General features: G+C 35.4%; 1 protein-coding gene across 1 annotated transcript in view; it reads left to right on the top strand.

Moving 5' to 3' along the window:
* The window catches only part of LOC136036433 (tachykinin-like peptides receptor 99D), a 189,419-nt gene that overhangs the window by 106,217 nt on the left and 61,374 nt on the right, over positions 1–21,828 (top strand). Inside the window, exon 5 of the mRNA XM_065718668.1 lies at positions 2,373–2,569. Coding sequence (XP_065574740.1) covers positions 2,373–2,569 — 197 coding nt within the window. The remainder of the gene's footprint in view (positions 1–2,372; positions 2,570–21,828) is intronic.

Genomic DNA, 21,828 nt, shown 5'->3' on the forward strand with positions numbered 1-21,828 from the left:
TTTTATGAATTTAGAAAAAGGAATGAATCATCCCCTAAAAAGTGGTACGATGCTGATGAAAATTGTAGTTTAGATTTAGCTTCCATGACAACATTAAAGCTGTTGGGAGAGAGGGGGTGAATTTGTAAAATATTTTTTTTTCGACTTTTAGCTAGAATCCAATTTAACCAAAACAAAAAATGAGATCACCTATTTGTTTAAATAAGGATGGCCACGCAAGCATGTTTTTAATTTTATCAAAAGTTCGTGGTAACGAACTGTAGTAAGGAGCGACCCGGCTCAATAGTAAACGAAACTCTAAAAAACGGAATTTTGATGCTAAAAGATACATAAAAAGAATCAGATTTTCATACTCATTGAAAATATATAAGTTTCATCAAATTTATTCTTTGTCATCAAAAGTTATGAGCCTGAGAAAATTTGCCTTATTTTGGAAAATAGGGGAAAACACCCCCTAAAAATCATATAAATCATATAATCTTAACCTAAAAAAATCACACCATCTCATTCAGCGTATCAGAGAACCCTATAGCAAAATTTTCAAGCTCCTATCTACAAAAATGTGGAATTTCGTATTTTTTGCCAGAAGACAGATCACGGGTGCGTGTTTCTTTCTTTTTTTTTCTTTTTTTTCCAGGTGTAATCGTATCGACCAAGGGGTCCTAGAATGTTGCAAGAGGGTTCATTCTAACGGAAATGAAAAGTTCTAGTGCCCTTTTTAAGTGACCAAAAAAACTGGAGGGCACCTAGGCCCCATCCCACGCTAATTTTTTCCCAAAGTCAACAGATCAAAATTTTGAGATAGCCATTTTGTTCCAAATTGTCAAAAACCATAATGATTATGTCTTTGGGGATGACTTACTCCCCCACAGTTCCTGGAGGAGGGGCTGCAAGTTACAAACTTTGACCAGTGTTTACATACAGTAATGGTTATTGGGAAGTGTACAGACGTTTTCAAGGGATTTTTGTTGGTTTGGGGGTGGGGTCGAGGGGAGGGGTCTATGTGGGAGGATATTCCCTTGGAGGAATATGTCATGGGGGAAGAGAAATTCAATGTAAAGGGCACAGGATTTTCTAGCATTACTATAAAAAAACAATGAAAAAATAAACATGAAAAGGTTTTTTCAATTGAAAGTAAGGAGCAGCATTAAAACTTAAAACGAACAGAGATTATTATGCACATGAGGGGTTCTAAAAATACTTTAGCATAAGGAACGAGGTATTTAGGAGGAGATAAATACCTCGCTCTTTATGCTAAAGTATTTTTAGTAATTTCAACTATTTATTCTACGGCCTTTCTGACTCAGGGGGTCATTCTTAAAGAATTGGGACACAACTTAAGATTTTATCGTAAAGAGATAGGTATTAATGAGGGGACAAACCCCCTCATATACATAATGAAAATATAAGAATATAAAATTTTATTACGTAAGTTAATTCTTAAGTTACGTATATTTTTTACCAATAAAAACGTTCGTTAAAAATTAAACATTCTAGTTTCCTTTTTAAGTAATCGAAAAATTGGAGGGTAACTAGGTTTCCTTCCCCACCCCTTATTTCTCAAAATCGTCTGATCAAAACTAAGAGAAAGCCATTTAGCCAAAAAAAGAATCATTAAGCAAATTTCATTTTAATAATTTATGTGCGGAGAGCCAAAACCAAACATGCATTAATTCAAAAACGTTCAGAAATTAAATAAAAAAAAACTAGTTTTTTAACTGAAAGTAAAGAGCGAAATTAAAATTCAAAACGAACAGAAATTACTCCGTATATGAAATGGGTTGTCCCCTCCGCAATCCCTCGCTCTTTACGCTAAAGTTTGACTCTTTGCCACAGTTCTAATTTTTAAAACAATTAAAAACTTTAGTGTAAAGAGCGAGGGATTGCGGAGGGAACAACCCATTTCATACACTGAGTAATTTCTGTTCGTTTTAAATTTTAATGTCGCTCCTTACTTTCAATTAAAAAAAAACTAGTTTTTTTTAATTTAATCAGTAGTGAAAGAACCGAGCCAGAACTTACAGATTATCGAAAGAAGCCTCTTTCAAATGAAAATTTCGAAATCCATAATACTAACGAGAAAAATACCAACGTTGTAAATACCAATGTATTCAATAAAACTAACGGTTACGGGCCACATACCCTAAATATGGTTTTTTGAATTGAAAATTCGGTAAAAAAAAAAACACACCAAACATCTGAAACCCTGCTGTATAATATGTTAAAGATTTTTTGCTCTGAATATGAAAAATAAATTTAGTTTCATTTTATTATGGGCCGATTTTTTTTTAAAGAAAGTGGAGAGTCAGCTAATATGAAATAGGTAAATTTGGACTTGGACTAAATGGCCTTTGAAAGATTGTATTTTGCAGGTGGTGAAAATGATGTTGGTCGTTGTTTTCATATTCATCGTCTGTTGGCTTCCTTTTCAAGTCTATTTCTTATTGGTACCACAGCATTCTTCAGCAACTCGCAATCCATATATTCAACATATATTTTTGCCGATTTGGTTCCTAGCACTATCCAACTCTATGTATAATCCCTTTATATACTGTTGGATGAATGCAAGGTAAGTGAACTTGCCTTCTTTGTTATTGTGTTGAAACTAAATTATACGTAGTCGACATACTACTGATGGATGCTCAGATACGAGCTAAGAAAAGAAAGTTGGTTTTCTTTCATAAAAGAAAGTAGAAAGGCTATAACAAATTACGACGTAAAATACCCCTTTCATTCATTGCTGAAAGGATGCAAGTTAAGCTGTCACTTTCTTTTGTTGTTTTCTAAAATCTAGGTTTCCCTGAACCAACCAATCGTTGATTGATGCCTAGTTACGAGTCATTTGGGAAGTTATTTTTATTGCTATAAATATCGGAGAGGGGGACTGATTGCTTTCAAATAAATAGAAAGCCTTACAAATGGCTCTCAGAAAACTTCTCTGTGGGATGTACAATGCGAATACACTGTGTTGACTTGATAAGTCCGGCTGAAAGTCCGCAGAATACAGAACGATGTAATAACTGAAAGTTACTTTTATGAGTGTCAACCTAGGTCCTGACCAAGCGACCAAAGATACAAAAGGTCCCTAAGGGCCTTTGGTACATAACTCATTTACACGTAATGATACCTAGGAAAAGGCAAGAAGGTTCTCGACCCTTTTATCCTGAACTTTCTCAACAATTTTACTGCTGTTTTAAATAATTAGGATCTACGTACCTTTCATGCTTTGTATTCCACATCATACAGGAGATATTCGTTGGGAACATTGGGGGGAGTTTATTGACCGTACATTAGACTTCTAGAGCTATTTTAAAGGGACAAAACTAAACTGGGTGCTCAACCATTTTTTCAACGGCTCTTCTGCCTCTGCAGGACAGCACAGTTAAATTTCCCTTTGACAGTAATGCCGAATGTCATGATCATGTCATTATGCCATTAATGTCATGATGCATGCAGTCCCTGGGGCAAAGGCAAATAGTAAATAAATCCCAAAAATATTTAATTTAAAAGTGGGCATTATAAAACCTGTTAAAGATGAATCTTCAAATTTATTCCCGCTTAAAGTTTTAAAGTTTTTTTAAAAGGATCCGACCAATTCTAATGCATCTGAGAATTTCTTAGTTTAATAAATCCCTTATAAATCCTTTCTATATATAAATCATCAGCTCAAAGTGTGTTTAATGTAGTTCAACTTCCCCACAAAACATTTCCTGAAATTTTTACCTTTTTGCCTTCAGCCTTAGTAGTATTCTCAATAGAAATAGTATTTGTACTACTAGTAGTAGCAGTAGTAGTAGTAATAGTAGCAGTAGTAGTAGTAGTAGTAATAGTAGATGTAGTAGTAGTAGCAGTAGTAGTAATAGCATCAGTAGTAGTAGTAATAGTAGTAGTAGTAGTAGTAGTAGTAGTAGTAGTAGCGTACACACGTTGCTTTTTTGTCAATTGATCATCCTCTTCATCATTCTCTGAAAGCTCCAACCTAATACCCTGAGCCATTCCTAAGATATACTCATTTAGCAACCTGCATGCACATAGTATATTTTGATTTTGTTCAACTTTCCCCTCATTGTTCCTTGAAAATTTCATCTTTATACCATTAGCCTTAGCAACAGTAGAAGGCATAATAATAATAGTGGGAGTGGTAATAGTAGTTGTTGTATTAGTAGTAGCAGTAACAGCACTAATAGTAGTAGTAGTGTACATTTATTGCCCTTTGATCAACCGGCGTTCCCCCTCATCATGCCCAGGAAATTTTAGCCTAATATGCTGTGCCGTTCCTAATATATTGCTGCTACGTCTTTTTGACAGCCTGTATGTATATTTCGCTTAATATCGTTTTGATTCAGTTCGACTTCCCCCTGAACAGTGTCTGAAATTTTGATCTTAATATCCTTAGCCTTAGTAGTAGTTGCAATAAAAGAAGTTGTAGCAGCAGTACTAGCAGCAGTAGTAGTAGTAGTAGCGTTGTACATATTGCCCTTTGGTTACTTAATCACCCCCCTCATCGTTCCTTGAAAGTTTCAACTTAATACCAGCTATTCCTGAGATAGGGCTTTTTGACAACCTGCTTGCACATAGTCGGGTTGAATCAGCTCAAAATTCACCTCAATATTCCCTGAAAGGTTCACTGAATGGCGGTGCCTTTTTTGGTTACCAAATGTCAAACATGCCCCTTTTCTCTATAACAAATACTGTATATGAATAATGGACAAACTGCATAGCTCATAACCCTTTTCCCAAGGGTTCCGGGGGTCTCCATCCCAAGAGGCATATTTATTGGACCTTTCAACTATGATGAACAAATTGGTTATCTCAACATTTTGATCCTTGGAGAAAAGGGTGCATGGAGAAGGGGCTGGTTGCCTTCTTATTACTTTGGCTCTCAAAAAGGGCAATAGAACTTTCAATTTCCTATCGAACGAGCCCCTTCTAAAGTCTCTATGACAGTCTCAAGACTTTGTGTCCACTTCGCTCTTTGTTTAGGTAGTGCTAATGGGCTGCCAATTGATTCAAGGAAACATGATTTTCTTAACATTATTATTTCAATTAAATTGCCCCTGTGTTTCAGGAGTCTTTCTAAAAGAATTGGGCCACAGAGTAAAACTTTGATGTAAATAACGAGGGATTCAAGAAAGGGTAGCCACCTCATATGGAAAATGACTTCTGCCTGTTTTAAGTTTTTTGTGGCTTCTCCAAATTGAAAAAAATGTGTTTTATTATATTTAATTTCTGATCTTTTCAAGTTATGCGAGGAAATCTTATGACAATGCTTTTCTGGGAACCCCTCCCCAATGAAAATCTTCCTGCATGAAATTACCCGATGAAAAATTCCTGCAGCGTAAAATCTTCTAAGGAAGATTCCCATCAGAATACCACCCCACCGAAAAATAATCTCCTTACTTTCATTTGTAAACCACTTATTTTATTTAATTTCTGATCGTTTTTCAAATAATACCGGAAATACCCCCCAAGGTATCTTCCTCCCTAACATTATTCTTAGATTTCCAAGTAACAAATATTGTACGTAAACAATGGAAAGATTACATAACTTATAACCCTTAGGGTTTTACTATTGTGCTATACTATAGGTATTATTTTAGACTATTATGCCGTCTAACTGCACCTTCAAGATCCTCGTTGATTTTATCCATGACCTCCACTTCACACCTCCTTAGTTCAAATTTTAAGGCTCTCTCCGCTTTCTATGCATTCGTTTTGTTTTCATATGATCTATCACTCAGAGAATTCTTATACAGACCCCTTCTCCTCTCTATTAAACATAAAACTTTTTCAATAATATTCCTAGCTGCAGTCTTAACTTTTTTTTCCTAAGACACCATCAGTAACTTCACAAATCGTTTTATAAAATTATTCCAACCATCTTCCACATTGTCAAATTCTAAGCTCTCAAGTTTAGTATTGAACTGTTCCGTGAAAGTTTCTCTCGAATTCTCATCCTGGAGTCCACCAACATTATAACTTCTTGGGAGGTAGTTACCCTTCCAAAATTTCAGCTTTAAATTAACCCTAGACACTACTAGATTTTGATCTTTACTTTTAACATCAATTATAACACTACTATATACCCTAGTATCTCGTATTGATCCGGCCAGTGTTCGGTTTACTATAACATAATCAATAAGGTTTGCTGTCTTACCATCACGTGAGTACCGTGTCAACTTATGGGTCATTTTATAGCCCCGTTTCGGTTATAAATAGATTGTAATACCTACAATATTGCAAAAATCCCTAGCCGTTACTGTTTTCTTTTCCTAGTCCAAAGTTACCTTTGTTAGGATACCATCTTTCCCCATTTCTTCTGACTTGGGCGTTGAAATCGCCTAGCAAAACCACAATATTTCTACTTGGGACCCTGTCTATTTGCTTCTGTAACTGTAAGTAAAATTCATCTGAGTCACTAGTATCTCCGTCAGTCGGTTCAACCGGGGCATATACTACTATAACTGATGCCCTGAACTTTTTCGTCACAAAATGAGCAATTAGTATTCTATTATTAATACCTTCCCAGGCTAAACAAGACTTAGCAGCTTCCTTATTTATCATGAGCCCTACTCCCTGTCTTTTCATTTTCGTGCTTTCTACCCCTGGGATATGAGTATCTGAAACCCCTATTAAGTCGAGTTCGAATCGTTTGAATTTGTCAGTTAAAATGACAATAAGATAGTCATTTTTTAACGTCGTAACATTCCAAGTTCTGATTTTCATGTTCTTTAAATCATTGAAATTATTTTGGCCTCGAGAAAAGCAATGATCCCGGATACCAGTACAGGACGGGGATCAACATATCTTCTCAAGTCTACACCGAAGCGCTTAAGCCGGGTTAGAACTGGACAGCACGAAGTCCCTCGGACCTCCAGTATGAATGGAGGCTTTGTAGAATCCTGGGTTCATCTTGGTCACTACATGGTTTTCAGCAGTTGGCGATGCTCTTCTATTAACAAGAGTCGAAATCCTGCACAGACAGTCCCAAGCCTATTACCACCGACTCATTATATATTCGCGCCTACAAATATTATACTACTATGGGAAGGCTACCGATAGTAGATAATTTAGTTAGGAAGAGGTTTTTCAGCCGAAAAATCCCATCAAAACAGATTAAGCCCAGAAGGATTATCAATTAATCAGAATCTCTTGTGAATGATGTGTCATTTACTAGGCTATAATTTCCTCGAGGGGCGGCACTCCTCTTGTGGGAATAGAGTTGACCGCCAGTTTTTCAGTCTCGCAGGTACCCCAAAAGGGTCAAGGCAGCCCTTTACAGAGGCTGGTGTCCTCTGCCGCAGTTGTCCTCCTATAGAAGATCTTTCCACGATGGTGTTTTGCGTCACCATGCAATTTAACCCATTACTGGGAGAAGGTTTATAACTCATTGGACGTGTGGACACGCCGGTAAGCCCAGTTGAGTTTATATTTGAGGGGCCTTCTTCCTCCTCCACCTGTATTTATGGCCCCGGCCGAGGGTGCCCCAGTTTCTATTATGGACTCCCGGGGACTAGGTCCCCCATTTGTCCTGTAGGGTAAATATTTTATTTGTTTGCGGGGTAAATATCTTAATTTATTTTTTGGAAAAAGCTTATATGATGAATTCCTTTACATCATTAAATATAAAAAAACAAGTTTTTTTAACTGAAAGTAAGAAGCGACATTAAAACTTAAAACTAACAGAAATTACCCCGTATATGAAAGGGGCTGCTCCTTCTTCAACGCCCTGCTCTTTGCGCTAAAGTTTTTAATTTTTTCAAAAAGTAGATTTGAGAGAAAGAGTCAAACTTTAGCGCAAAGAGCAGGGCGTTGAAGAAGGAGCAGCCCCTTTCATATACGGGGTAATTTCTGTTCGTTTTAAGTTTTAATGTCGCTTCTTACTTTCAGTTAAAAAAAACTTGTTTTTTTTATATTTAATTTATCCAAGAACGCCTAGACGTGGCGTCCATCTCGGTTTTCTACAGGTACATGTATAACCCTCCATCCGAGGAGCTATCAAAGCTCGTTCCTGATGGAACTAAACCCTTGCGATCAACTCGCTGAAGAACAGTCGTCAGGATCACCTTGAGTTGGGTACTACCCGCCAAAAATATCTGAAAACGAGTTTTGCCCAGCGATTGGTTTCCACGTGGAATAGATTGCCGGCAGAGGTAATCCCGGAAAATCGTCCCCTTGACGCGTTCAAGAGAAGGTATTACTAATACCTCAGTATTGGAAAATAAGGTAATCATCAGGACTAGCGTCAAAGCATCATCTGTGATGGAGCCGTGAAGCCTATAATAAGAAAGAAATAAATAATTATTCTTATTATTACGCCGAAAAAACTCAAGTGTCGCAAAACTAAGTAGCGTTGACAGTTTTTTTTTTTTTTGTCGGCACTAGTTCCAGTTCTCACTATAAGAAGTTACCCATACTCTTTAACATTGATTTTAAATTTCCTGACTTTCACGTATCTAAAAATTAATTTGAGGAGGGGCAAGGGGTAAATAAGAACAAAGGCAAATTTACTGAGAATATAACAAACAACGGGAGAAATCTTAATATTTAGGGTAAAGAGTGCACCTGAAATATCCCCTCTCTTTTTGTATCTGCCTGTATATTGGGTAGGTATAATATAAATGAAAATATGATGCAGGTAAATTCACCTAAATCTCAAAGCGCCGTCTTTGTATGAATATGTGTTTTTGAATCAAGACAAAACTGCATAAATCTGGCTGTTGCAATCACAAAGGGGGCGCGTGCCATTTTACAGGAAAAGAAAAAAACTCAGACAGAAATGAGTTTGTCATGGCATTATAGGAAAAATTTATTCATAATTATTTTAATAACAGCAAAAGATACGAATATTCTAAGTAACAGCAGTTGATTCTGATAGCTGAACTGGTTAGTATTTCACCCAAAACTTTAATAGAAAATGATTTATTCCGTTTTGATTGTGGCTTCAATTTAAAACAACACACTTATTCAAAGAGCCCAAATCCTCTTGAAAATAGCATAATTAAGAATGAGCAAAGAAAAAGCTGGAATTACTTAACCATCAGTTTACTTTCTTTTTAGCCCCCCCCCCTCCCCCCACACACACACTATTCCTTTTTGCAAAGAAATTTGTTTACCTTTCTAAGTTCATTCTTATAAAATTCAGCAGCAAATAAAATAATGAAGCAAGGTACTCCTTTTAAGAGATTAAATAAAAAAAACAAGTTTTTTTAACTGAAAGTAAGGAGCGACATTAAAACTTAAAACGCATAGAAATTACTTCGTATATGAAAGAGGCTGCTTCCTCATCAACGCCCCGCTCTTTACGCTAAAGTTTGACTCTTTCTCTCAATTCTTCTTTTTAAAACAGTAAAAAACTTTAGCGTAAAGAGCGGGGCGTTGATGAGGAAGCAGCCTCTTTCATATACGAAGTAATTTCTGTGCGTTTTAAGTTTTAATGTCGCTCCTTACTTTCAGTTAAAAAACTTGTTTTTTTATTTAATTTCTGAAAGTTTTTGAATTAATGCATGTCTGATTTTGGCTCTCCGTACATAAATTATAAAATTGAAATTTGCTCTCCGCAGAGGAATAATCAAAACAAAATTTGCATATTTTTTTTTTGGCTCAATGGCTTTCTCATAATTTTGATCAAATGATTTTGAGAAAAAAAGAGCGGGGGACGAAGCCTAGTTGCCCCCCGATTTTTTGGTTAATTAAAAAGGCAACTAGAACTTTTAATTTTTTACGAATCTTTTTATTGGTAAAAGATTTACGTAACTTATAAATTAGCTTACGCAAAGAACTTATGTATTCTCATGTTTTTATTACATATATGAGAGGATTCGCCCCATTGTCAGTACCTCGCTCTTTACACTAAAGCTTAAATTTTATCCCAATTCATTAAGAATGACCCCCTGAATCACAAAAGCCGTAGAATAAGTAGTTGAAATTACTGAAAATACTTTAGCGTAAAGAGCAAGGTATTAGAAGGAGGTGAGCCCCTCATATGGGTAATAATTACTGTTTGTTTTAAGTTTTATTGCTGTTCCTTACTTCCAGCTGAAAAAGCTTTTTCACTTTTATTTTTTAATTGTTTTTTTTTTAATAATGCTAGTAAATCCTGCTCTCCATTCATGGAAATTTTCTTCTCCCATTACAAATTCTCGAAGGAAAGTTCCCCCAGCATATCCCCCTCTTCTCAACCCCTCCCCCAAACCAAAAAAATCCTCCTGAAAACGCCTGTATACTTCCCAATAACCATTACTATATGTAAGCACTGGTCAAAGTTTGTAACTTGTTGCCCCTCCCACGGGGACTGTGGGGGAGTAAGTCGTCCCCAAAGACATAGTTATAAGGTTTTTCGACTACGCTGAATAAAATGGCTATCTCAAAATTTTGATCCGTTGACTTTGGGAAAATAATTAGCGTGGGAGGGGGCCTAGGTGCCCTCCAATTTTTTGGGTCGCTTAAAAAGGGCACTAGAACTTTTCATCTCCGTTAGAATGAGCCCTCTTGCAACATTCTAGGACAACTGGGTCGATACGATCACCCCTGGGAAAAAAAAAAAAAAACAAAAACAAAAAAACAAATAAACACGTATCCGTGATCTGCCTTTTGGCAAAAAATGCAAAATTCCACATTTTTGTAGATAGGAGCTCGAAACTTCTACAGTAGGGTTCTCTGATACGCTGAATCTGATGGTGTGATTTTCGTTAAGATTCTATGACTTTTAGGGGGCGTTTCCCCCTATTTTCTAAAATAACGCAAATTTTCTCAGGCTCGTAACTTTTCATGGGTAAGACTAAACTTGATGAAACTTAAATATTTAAAACCAGCATTAAAATGCGATTCTTTTGATGTAGCTATTGGTATCAAAATTCCATTTTTTAGAGTTTTGGTTACTATTGAGCCGGGTCGCTCCTTACTACAGTTCGTTACCACGAACTGTTTGATATGGTGGCAAATTACATGTGAAAGAATGGGTTGTTAAAAATTGTCTCAAAAAACTGAATGGATTATCCCAAAATAAAATAAAATAAACTAAAGACTTAGCCTACACACATAAAACCCAAATCCTTCACCAAACAAATAATTACAAACGTAAAGTCTTGCTCAGACCAGCTTAGTTGAATATAGCAAAAAGTCACGCTGAATTTTGCCTAAAAATGTGGTATAAAGGAAATTTAACAAAAGGGGGCATGTGACCCCCCCCTTATCATTTTTAAAAATGATTCCTATTTATTTACATGGTACGCATTGTTTTATTATTGTTGTGAATGAGTGTTACTACCCCTGATACACTGTGGCAGAAGTAACCTTACGCTAGATTTGTTTAACATAGTCATCTTACATATCAGAAAAAAGGACCTCCTGAAAGAACATTGATTATATCAAACAGTTCGTGGTAACGAACTGTAGCAAGGAGCGACCCGGCTCCTTAGTTAACGGAACTCTAATAAAAACCGAATTTTGATGCTGAAATATACATCAAAAGAATCGGATTTTCATGCTGATTTTAAATATAAAAATTTCATCAAATTTAGTCTTTGTCATCAAAAGTTACGAACCTGAAATATTGGCCATATTTTGGAAAAACACCCCCTAAAAGTCATAGAATCTTAACGAAAATCACACCATCGCATTCGGCGTATTAGAGAACCCTATAGAAAAATTTCAAGCTCCTATCTACAAAAATGTGGAATTTTGTATTTTTTACCAGCAGACAAATCACGGGTACGTGTTTATTTGTCTGTTTTTTTTTTTTTTTGTTTTTTTTTCCCAGGGTCATCGTATCGACTAAGTGGTCCTAGAATGTCGCAAGAGGGCTCATTCTAACGGAAATGGAAAGTTCTAGTGGCCTTTTTAAGTGACGAAAAAAATTGGAGGGCACCTAGGCCCCCTCCCACGCTAATTTTTTCTCCAAATTCAACGGATCAAAATTTTGAGATAGCCATTTTGTTCCGCATAGTCAAAAACCGTAATAACTATGTCTTTTGGAATGACTTACTCCCCCACAGTCCCTGGGGGAGGGGCTGCAAGTTACAAACTTCGAGCAGTGTTTACATATAATAATGGTTATTGGAAAGTGTACAGACGTTTTCAGGGGATTTGTTTTGGTTTGTCCCCTCCGCAATCCCTTGCTCTTTAGGCTAAAGTTTGACTTTTTCTCTCAACTCTACTTTTTAAAACAGTAAAAACTTTAGCGTAAAGTGCGAGGGATTGCGGAGGGGAAAACCCATTTCATATACGGAGTAATTTCTGTTCGTTTTAAGTTTTAATGTCGCTCCTTACTTTCAGTTAAAAAAAATAGTTTTTTTTATTTAATTCTTCAATAAAACTAAATAGAATTCGGAGTCTATTAGCTTGATATCTAGCTAGCTAAAAGAAAAATAAAAATAAAAAGCATAGCATATTTAGCTTAAAAAGCGACAATAGCAATCCTCTCACAAGTTTTGAATAAACATTATTTGAGGCGGAGACTCAAAGATAAGAGGTCACTATTTTGCAGTTGGAGCTAAAACTTCAATAGTTATTACGGATTTGGTTTATTTGAAAATTGAGTCCTCTGTTTATTAGGAAGGAAAAAGAATTCTGATAAAAAAGTCTTAGAGGGTATAGATCACTACCACCAGTTTTGAAAAGTTAACAATTAGATAATATAAGACATACTTGAAAAAAAATTCTTCAATTAAGAAAATAACATCCCCGACAAAGGCTTCATGGCCTTTAAATGAAGGGGATCATGTAACAAACATTTAAACTGAATAATTAAACGCTTCTAGGGCTATAATGAAAGAAAGGGTGAGATGGTTAGGGCACGTTCGGTGGATGAAGAATAAAAGATTGCCAAAGATTGTCCTTTTTTGGCCAACCGTCTAGGGCTAACCGGAAAGCAGGTCGTCCTCGTCTGGGATGAGAGGATGTTATATAGAAAGATTTAAAGGAAACGGGAACTTCTTGGAAGGGTGCAAAGAGGAAGGTTTTGAATAGATTGGGATGGAGGAAGAGCGTGCATAGCTGTGTTGGCCTCAGGCATCTTGGTGTTGTGGTGAGGTCTTAGTAATAGTAGTAGTAGGACCAAAATTGAATACTTTTCATGCAGTAATGGTTAAGGGAACTCCAGTTGTTAGAGCTTTTATTAGCTGAGTCTTTCCTTACTTGCGGTTTGTTATCACGAAAAATTAGTTCCAATAAATAGTGTCAAGACATATCCATCAATGTATTTTTTTGCACATTGACATCCCTTTGGCTCACGTAAGTATGTATTCACATACTTTTCTTGGCGTGTTTTTATCAGTAGACATCTATTCAAAAAAATGAGAAGAAAGACTTATTGTCGGCAAAACTTGCTAGGTCAAATTCATTGGAAAGTCTAATAAAAACTAGCCCATTCCTAAAAATAATAAAATCATATTGTTATCAGGAATAATGAGTATTTTAATTTGTTCTGCTTCTGATTTGAATAAACTCAGGATTGATTTTTTGGTTTAGTTTTTTTCTTTCTTCACAAGATTTTTTTGGAAACTAAAGCTGGTTAAGTTATTACCAGAGCAGGTGCTATTTTTATGCCATTCTCATTTTTAAATTATGTATCTAAATTATATTTTTAAATTATGTAATTAAATTATAATTAATTATGTATTTAAATTATCATTTTTAATAATAATTATTCTCATTTTATTACTCCCAACGACAGTTGACCTTATAAAAAATTTGAATTCAACTTTTAATTTATTTATATACAGGCAATATACAATACTAAACAATAAAAGTATATACAATAATATGCATTTACACTCCGCAATGCTCTATGGTTGGGAATACAGAGGAAAATAAACAAAAAAAAATAAGCGTAAAAATAAAATGAAAAACATGCACATAGACTAAAAAGGAAATAACATGTATCAACCCACCACTTACAACCCACCATCGCCTAAAACCAAAAAAGTGCCACGCGCAATACACAATACAGTACATAATTACAAAGTGGCTCAGAGATATCAATCCCACGGGGTTAATAAGGATAAAAGTATTAAACAGATTAATTACCCAAAGATCAAAAGTGTTCTTACAATTCTTATATTCCAACTGGTACCAATTTATTTTTCGTGGTTTTAATTTTTTACTCCAGTCAAAACTATTAAATATCCCTAAAAATAGATAGCAAGGATAAAAAGACGATTGCTCAATGTACTACCTATGAAAAAGCTGTTATTCCGGAAACTATCTGCACTAACCTATCTCAAAATTATTTTAGGGACCAACTACTTCCGAATCCCCCCCCCTCCTGCAGCAAATGAAAATAATTGCTAGAACTCCAAAAAAAATAAAGACAAATTTTAAACATAGTTGCACGTAGGGAAGAGAATGGACACTTCTAATAATTTTTGTCCTTAAGTTTGAAAGAAGGAGTGGAAATAACGATGCTTCCACTTCATAGTCCACTTCTCTAAATGGTAGGGTACCTTGTAAAAGCGTCCTGATCTGCCCCTATGTGGGTCCGAGCAAACGGCAATGTGATATTTTGACATGAAATCTCCATAAATTATGTCCATTATAAGGCTACTGGTTGGGCCTCCATTTCTTCTGTCCGTGTTCGCTTCAGGAAGTTTCATCTTTGTTCACTTAAACTCAGCAAGGGCTGAGTTTTTTCCCAGTTTCAGAGTCCCCATGCTCCAAATAAATTTAATTTGGCTGAACCAATTCCTAAATCAAAGTATCCTTGGTCAATGGGAAATGAGTTTTGAAGATTGTTCTTCGCCAGGATGTGCACATTCATGAATAATGGATCGAATAACATGAATATTTTTTTTATTTATTTATTTATAACAGATCAAGGCCTTATTTTGTAGAGTTATAAATATTTGAGCTGAGATAGCCTCAGGTTTGCTCATCATTTCATTTTTATCCCTTTGCTGCTTGATGTTCTGTTTAATTGTTACCTTAGAGAGTCTATTTACTTAGTTTTGCTCTCCAGTTGCCTCTGTGTTAGACTGAGTCATCGAGTTCTGTACTCAGTTGGCTAGAGTATAACTTTGTTGTATTAGGTAGATTATTAGGTTGTACAGGGTTGAATATTTCATTTAAAAACATCTAAAATTGTTTCATTGAGTAATTAACCCCAGTGCCAAGTATATGAGAAGACCCCTTTGTAAGTCACAGCATTGCCTTTCCAACCAGGTGACCTCATCCGAAAAAACAAAAGGTTTTTTTTAAGTTCTGAATACTAAATTGTGAAAATTGAATTTTGAGGGGACAGGGGAACGGAGTTCAGAACGACCTCGTTATTGAGTACGAAACAGTTATTTTAGAAGCCGATTTGAAAAGTCTAGAAAACATAGAATGTAAGTAAAGCAGTGGCACCAATGAACAAAATTGCAGGAGGGTGAGGTGTAATTACCTTCCGGGAAGCAATGATGTTCCAGGATTGCAATTTGTGAGAAACTTTCTAGCAACATATGAGCACTAAACTCAAGAGTTTTAAATTTAGCAATGTAGAAGATGGAAGGACTAATTTTAGGAAAATAGAATAGTTTGTGAAGTCAGTGACGGCGTCTTAGGGAAGAAAGTTAGGAACGCGACTAAAATATTAATGGAAACGCTTTAAGTTTAATTGAGAGGAGGACGATCTTGCACAAGAATTATCTGAGTGATGTATCATATGAGAATAAGGGGAAAGTAAAGACAGTGTAGAAAGCATTAAAATATGAACCTAGGTTGTGTGGAGTGGAGGACTTGGAAAAAATTGTCGAAGATCTGGAAGATGCAGCCAAACAGCATAATAGATAAGTATTGTACAGTCATGTTTATAAATTGATATGGAGCAGTCAATCTGGACTTGCCTCGGTTAAAGATAGGAATGGGGGCACAATTAGTGATAAGTGAAGAGTTACAGAGAGACGAACAGAACACTTTGACAGTGAGCTAAAGCGAGATAAAGTTTCAGGAAAAGATAAGGATGAAAATGAAAAAGTTTGTGGTACTTTGGATGTGAACGAAGATTTGTTTTGTGAGGAAGCCTTAGTGATAGAACTAAAAGGATTAAAAAATAATGAGTCCCCAGGTGCTTATACTGGGGTAAATGAGTGTTTTAAATATGGTGGTTATGAGGTTACAAATAAGCTTCTGAAGATTATGAATAGGACATTTGAAAAAGGTGAAGTATCTAGAGATTCTTATAAAAAAAATTCTAATTAAACCCCTGTATAAGAAAGGTGATAAGATTGGAGTGTGGTAATTATAGAGGCATTAGCCTGGTTTCTATTGGTAGCAAATTGCTTAGTATGATGACTCTTTTTAGACTTAGAGATTCTGTAGATAAATTTTTAAGGTAAGAGCAATGTGGTTTCAAGAAGAAAAGAAGATATGTCAACCAAATTTTCAAACTTAAATTAATAATTGATAAACGTCTGATTTATCAAGCACCTTTAGTCTTCAATTTATAGATTATGAGAAAGCGTTTAATTCAGCAGAAAATTTTTAGCAAAGGTTCCATCCTTGGACGGTGTAATAAAGAAATTTATTAAACTGAAAGTAAGGAGCAAAATTAATACTTTAAACGAACATAAATTATTCTGTATATGAGGCGATCTGCCCCTTCCTCAACCCTCATTCTTAGCGCTAAAGTCTTAAAGCTCTTTAAAATACTTTTTCTTCAAAATCCAGGGCCCTTGTGTTTGAGTCGCCCTTCCTAAGGAATCAGGACAAAAAGTCAAACGTTAGTGAAAAAATTGAGGATTGAGGACGTGGCAGCCCCGCTCATATACGTAATATTCGTTTTAAATTTTACCCAAATGAAGATCATTGGAGGGTCAGTCTATTTTATCCTGCTGTATGGAGCTGAAACTTGGCCTCCAACTGCAGCTGTTCACTGGTTTTGCAGGTGTCCAGCGCACTCTCGACACTCTTCAGTCAAAGTGGCTTCGGACAATCGAGGGAATCCGATAGACAGACTTTTCTAGCAATGAAGGCCTACGAAGTATGACGTCCTTGTCATACCTGGTTGCCGACAATCAAGGGAATCCGATAGACAGACTTTCTGGCAATGGACGCAATGAACTGGCTCGGACGTCTTTTGCGTGTGCCTGCCGACATTCCGGCTCGGATTCTCTATGAATTTGAATAAACCAGTAGTGGCTAGAAACTTCAAAGAGGAAGACCCAAATTCCAGGGGAATGTTAGTCTCGGGAAATTCCTGGACCAGGCTGGAATTTAGCTGTCTGATGTAGAGACCCTTGCTGCAGATCGCCCACGCAGAGAAGGCTGAAGATGTTCTCAACGCCACCTCGGCATGAGGATAAAGTAAGTAAATAAAGTTTTAATATTGCTCCTTATTGTCAGGTAAAAACCCCATGTAATATTTCTGCTGGAAAATATCCTTGATACTTTCCCTCCCAAGGAAAATTTTCCAGTGAAAAAACCCACATCCCCACAGAAAGTTATCCCGAAAAATGTCCGAATATTTCTCAATTATAAATACTATATGCGAAGAAAATTGACAAATTGCGTAGCTTACCCTTTGTCCAGGGACTAGGGAGGGTCATGTTATCACCAAAATAATACTTATTGGACCTTTCGACTATGGTGAATTAAATGACTATCTTAAAATTTTGATCAATTGTGTTTGGGTGGAAATGGGTGTGGGATGGGTTCTCAAATATTTTCAGTCACTTAAAAAAGGGAACTAGAACTTTTGATTTCGGTTCAAATGAGCTACATTTTGATCTTCTAGAATCATTGGTTCCAAACAAATAAAATAAAACAACAAATAAACACGAATTCGTGATCTTTCTTGAGCCAAGCAATACATAATTCCATATTTTTGTAAATAGGAGCATGAAACCTCAACAGCAGGGTTCTCTGATATGCTCAATCTGATGACTTGATTTTTGTTAAGATTGCTTGAATATTTCGGGGATGTTTCTCCCCTTTTCAGAAAATCAACCAATTTTTTCAGTATCGTAGTTTTTGACGGGTAACATTAAACTTAATGAACTCTATATATTTGGAATCAGCATCTCAACTTACCAAGAACTGTTTGACAACTGTCAAATACATTAAAGTTGCAAGTTCTACGTATGAGAATAACATTGCTGCAGATAAGGCAGCAAATGAGGTTAGTAGCTGGTTAAATATTAAATCAGGAGTTAAGCAGGATTGTGTTCTGTCTCAATTTATGTGGATCATTTTGACAGACTTAGTGTTTAGTATCACAGCAAAGGCAATGAGAGAACACGGAATCAAATGCGGAGGAGAAACTTTCTCGGACATAGATTATGCTGATAATTTGAGCATCCTAGATGAAAGTGTGAGCAAAATGAATGAACTTTTAGAGGTTTTGCGAGTTCAAGGTGCTAGAATAGGTTTGAAAATTACTGTTAAGAAGACTAAGTCACTAAGGCCAGGAGAAAGCCAAGATTAATAGGTGTTGTAGGGTACCCTACGTAGGGTAACGAGAAAAAGGGAGAGAGAGAAACAAAAAAACACTAATAGAATCTAAAACTAAATGAATATAGATAAAAATAGATATAGAAACTAAAGCAACCTAAATAATATATATACATATTTACAATTGATACTCCAAATGCAGTTGGCCAGCTACTTCCATGAACATAAAGCAAATTCTTCTCTCTCGTTTTGTTTACTAACACTGAAGACACCTTGTTGTATCCTGGCGAAATATTCATTTGACTGTTTCTGTTCCTTTTCCTTATACTGAATAAACTTTGGGCAAGTTAAAGATTTTGATGAATATGAACTTTTGAATAAATAAATCTGAATCTGAAACTGACAATAGACTCGTCGGTCGTTATCAGATTTATCTCTTTATTATGTTATCGCTCGCTAGTTTAGCTTTAGATCTTATAAAATAAAGAGACATAAGCAAAACAAGCCAGAAAGGAAAGTAGTAAGAATGAAAAGTGAGAGAATTTTTAGAATACTTTGCACGAAGGCATTTTTGGACCGAACATGGAGCTCCCTTCCTGAGAGCATCAATGTCCGGATATGGTCTCGGCAATTGGTTTGCTAAGTTGTTTCGCTCTGCATTACCTCCTGCTAAAAAATCGTGTCCTGCTAAAAAAATATCTTATGAAAATTGTATACTACACAATTTGTTTAGACAAATAAGAGTCTACATGAATGGAATATTCGTGAGTACAAGCAACAATCTTTCAAACTATACAAGTTATACACAATTCATGTTGATGACTTGAATGTCCTATAAAAAATTGAGAGGTTTAGCTATTGCATATGAGCATAAAACGGACATTAACGCTACCGATACTTAGATATATGACAACTAAAGATTTATGCTTAATTGGGAAAATAAAGCATAAAATATTTAATATTCCTCAATGGTTACTTCCCAGTTTTAAGATTGATATAAAGCTACAACTTGCTCCGTCCAGTTTTATTGTGCGAAAAGTAGTTGCCACTGTACCTGATGTAACAGTTGCCCTCATCTCGGCAATAATTCATATACGAAAACAAGAGGTTAGGACTTCTGTTGCTTTGGCAATTGAAAAATTAAGAGCTAATGAAAATATTATCAAACAGCTCGTACCTCATACAATCACGAATCAATGACATACTGATACGGGTACATACACCTACACTGATTTATCAATGGAGCAATTCGTTCAAAACTTGCTTTGGTTTTTGTAAAAAGTGTTAGTGTCATAGGATCATGGACAGATTCTCCACATAAATTCGAAATATTTGGACTTTCATTTCTTGTATGTAAAGTAAATGGAATTCCACTCTACAATTTATCCTTTGATAAATCCTAAAGGACATTATATTAATTGAAAATGCCATCCCTATATCGAGATTTAACATTATTTGAAAATTGTATAGCCAATGAAATGTTCGTAAGAACTCATGGTATCACTGTATTGGATTTTTCCAGTTCAAGAATTGAACATTGTCCGAAAGGGCACAGTTTGTTTAGAGTGTATTGCAGAACCATTGGAGGAGAGTATAGTATTAATTTTGCTAACTCAATTTGAAACCTATTGGGAAATTACCCCTGACGACAGTGTTCTATTAGAATTGCCACCATGAACACAAATTAAATAATCAATGTATTCAATTTGGACCCCTACTTGTCCAAATACAAATCCTATTGCATACCCCTGGATTTTCTCGGCCATATTCAAATCGTTAACAATACCCTTATCATTATTAATATTAGCCCATAATGTTCAAATACAGGGCATTGGCTATACACCTTTCAAACAGTGAAAAATATTGAATTTTTCGATCCTCTTGGTCTACCATATGCATTCTACTCGCCTCATATCAAAAAATTTCTTGATTAGAATGGAAAATCTATTATTCAGAATCATAAGCAAGTACAAGATTTATCAAGCAAAAGCTGTGGTTTTCATGCACTATTGTATTTTGTTCCTAGATGTCATGGATATACTTACAGTGAATTTCTTAACATTTATGTAGACAATCCTTGACTGAATGACTTTCTAATTGAAAAAACCCTTTCCTACCTGCATAATATAAATTTTCAGTGCCCTAAGAGTGAAACGATTTAAAAATGTTTGCAAATCTGTTTATTAATAAAAATTCGTATGTACATTCAAAATCCTGCGTCCTTTATATTTCTTCTTTCACTTATAGGTAATAATCGGTAATGATAAGTGAAGACAGCTCTTCAGGACTGAACTTGTAATGATCTTGGTATACAAAGTCAGGGTCATATTTTCTACATGTAATATTGTAGAACTGTAATATTGTACTATTGTATAAATTACTATTATATCTCTTCGTAAAGTCTATAATACTATTTTGATTCATATTATAAAATTCAGGTGTTTCAATTTGCTTATTTGAAGCAATTCCACAAACGATACTCTCATATAATGAATCACTTTCTGTGACAGCCATATAAAAATCAGTGTGTTTATAATCATAGTAGCCAGTATCTTCACAGCGAGGTCGTAAAAACCAGATTCTCTTACTTATTCCAGCAATCGAAACATAGACCAGGTTCGTCCTCACAAAACAATTTAGAACCATGACGATACCATTCTCTTAAAAATTAACTGAAATCACGATTAGGATCGTTTGCAATCATGCCAGGGTAAGTAATTTCCTATTGATTACATTTATCATAGTGACAATTGAAACAAAGGAAACCTCTAGCGTGATAGTCAAAAACATCTTCAAGATAGGAATTACAGTCTTTGATTTGCAATGCATATAATCTATGCAATTTACATGGATTGCAAAATCTAGACTTTATCATTATAGCCATAGGCATTAGTAAAATTCTCACATCTTGACCAGCTGCGCAATATATAAAAACATATTAAACATTTGTGAAACAGTTTTTTTTCAATTTTGACTGTCTCACTTCCAAAAGGAAACTGACTCGCGATCGATACCAGAAATGTCTTCTGGGATTACGACTAATCAGGTGACGCCATATATCAAACCAATTAAACTTGTTTATACAGATTTTTTTTAATTTTGACGTATTTGTTGTTGGCATGAGAAATGACCATCTTAAAAGAATTTCTAGGTAGTACTCAAAAGCACGTCCACAATATCATTTTTTTTTTGTTTCAATTAATATGTCCATAAATTGGCTAAATGCATCTGGCCCACGAAGTAAAAGTTTCATAAATAGTAAAAAGGCAGGGAAACGTTTTTCATTACATCGTTAAATATTCTTTGAGAAAATATTTTCTTATAGAGAGATAACTCTTGAAACTCATCATCTAGAATCAAACATTTTCCCAAAGTCATTAGAGTCCTTATGCTTTTGTTTCTCAAATCCAGTCATTAATAACCCTGACACTCACAACCAATTTCAGACAAACAATGAATTGA

Source organism: Artemia franciscana, chromosome 15 (assembly GCF_032884065.1).
Source record: "Artemia franciscana chromosome 15, ASM3288406v1, whole genome shotgun sequence".
Lineage (NCBI taxonomy): Eukaryota > Metazoa > Arthropoda > Branchiopoda > Anostraca > Artemiidae > Artemia > Artemia franciscana.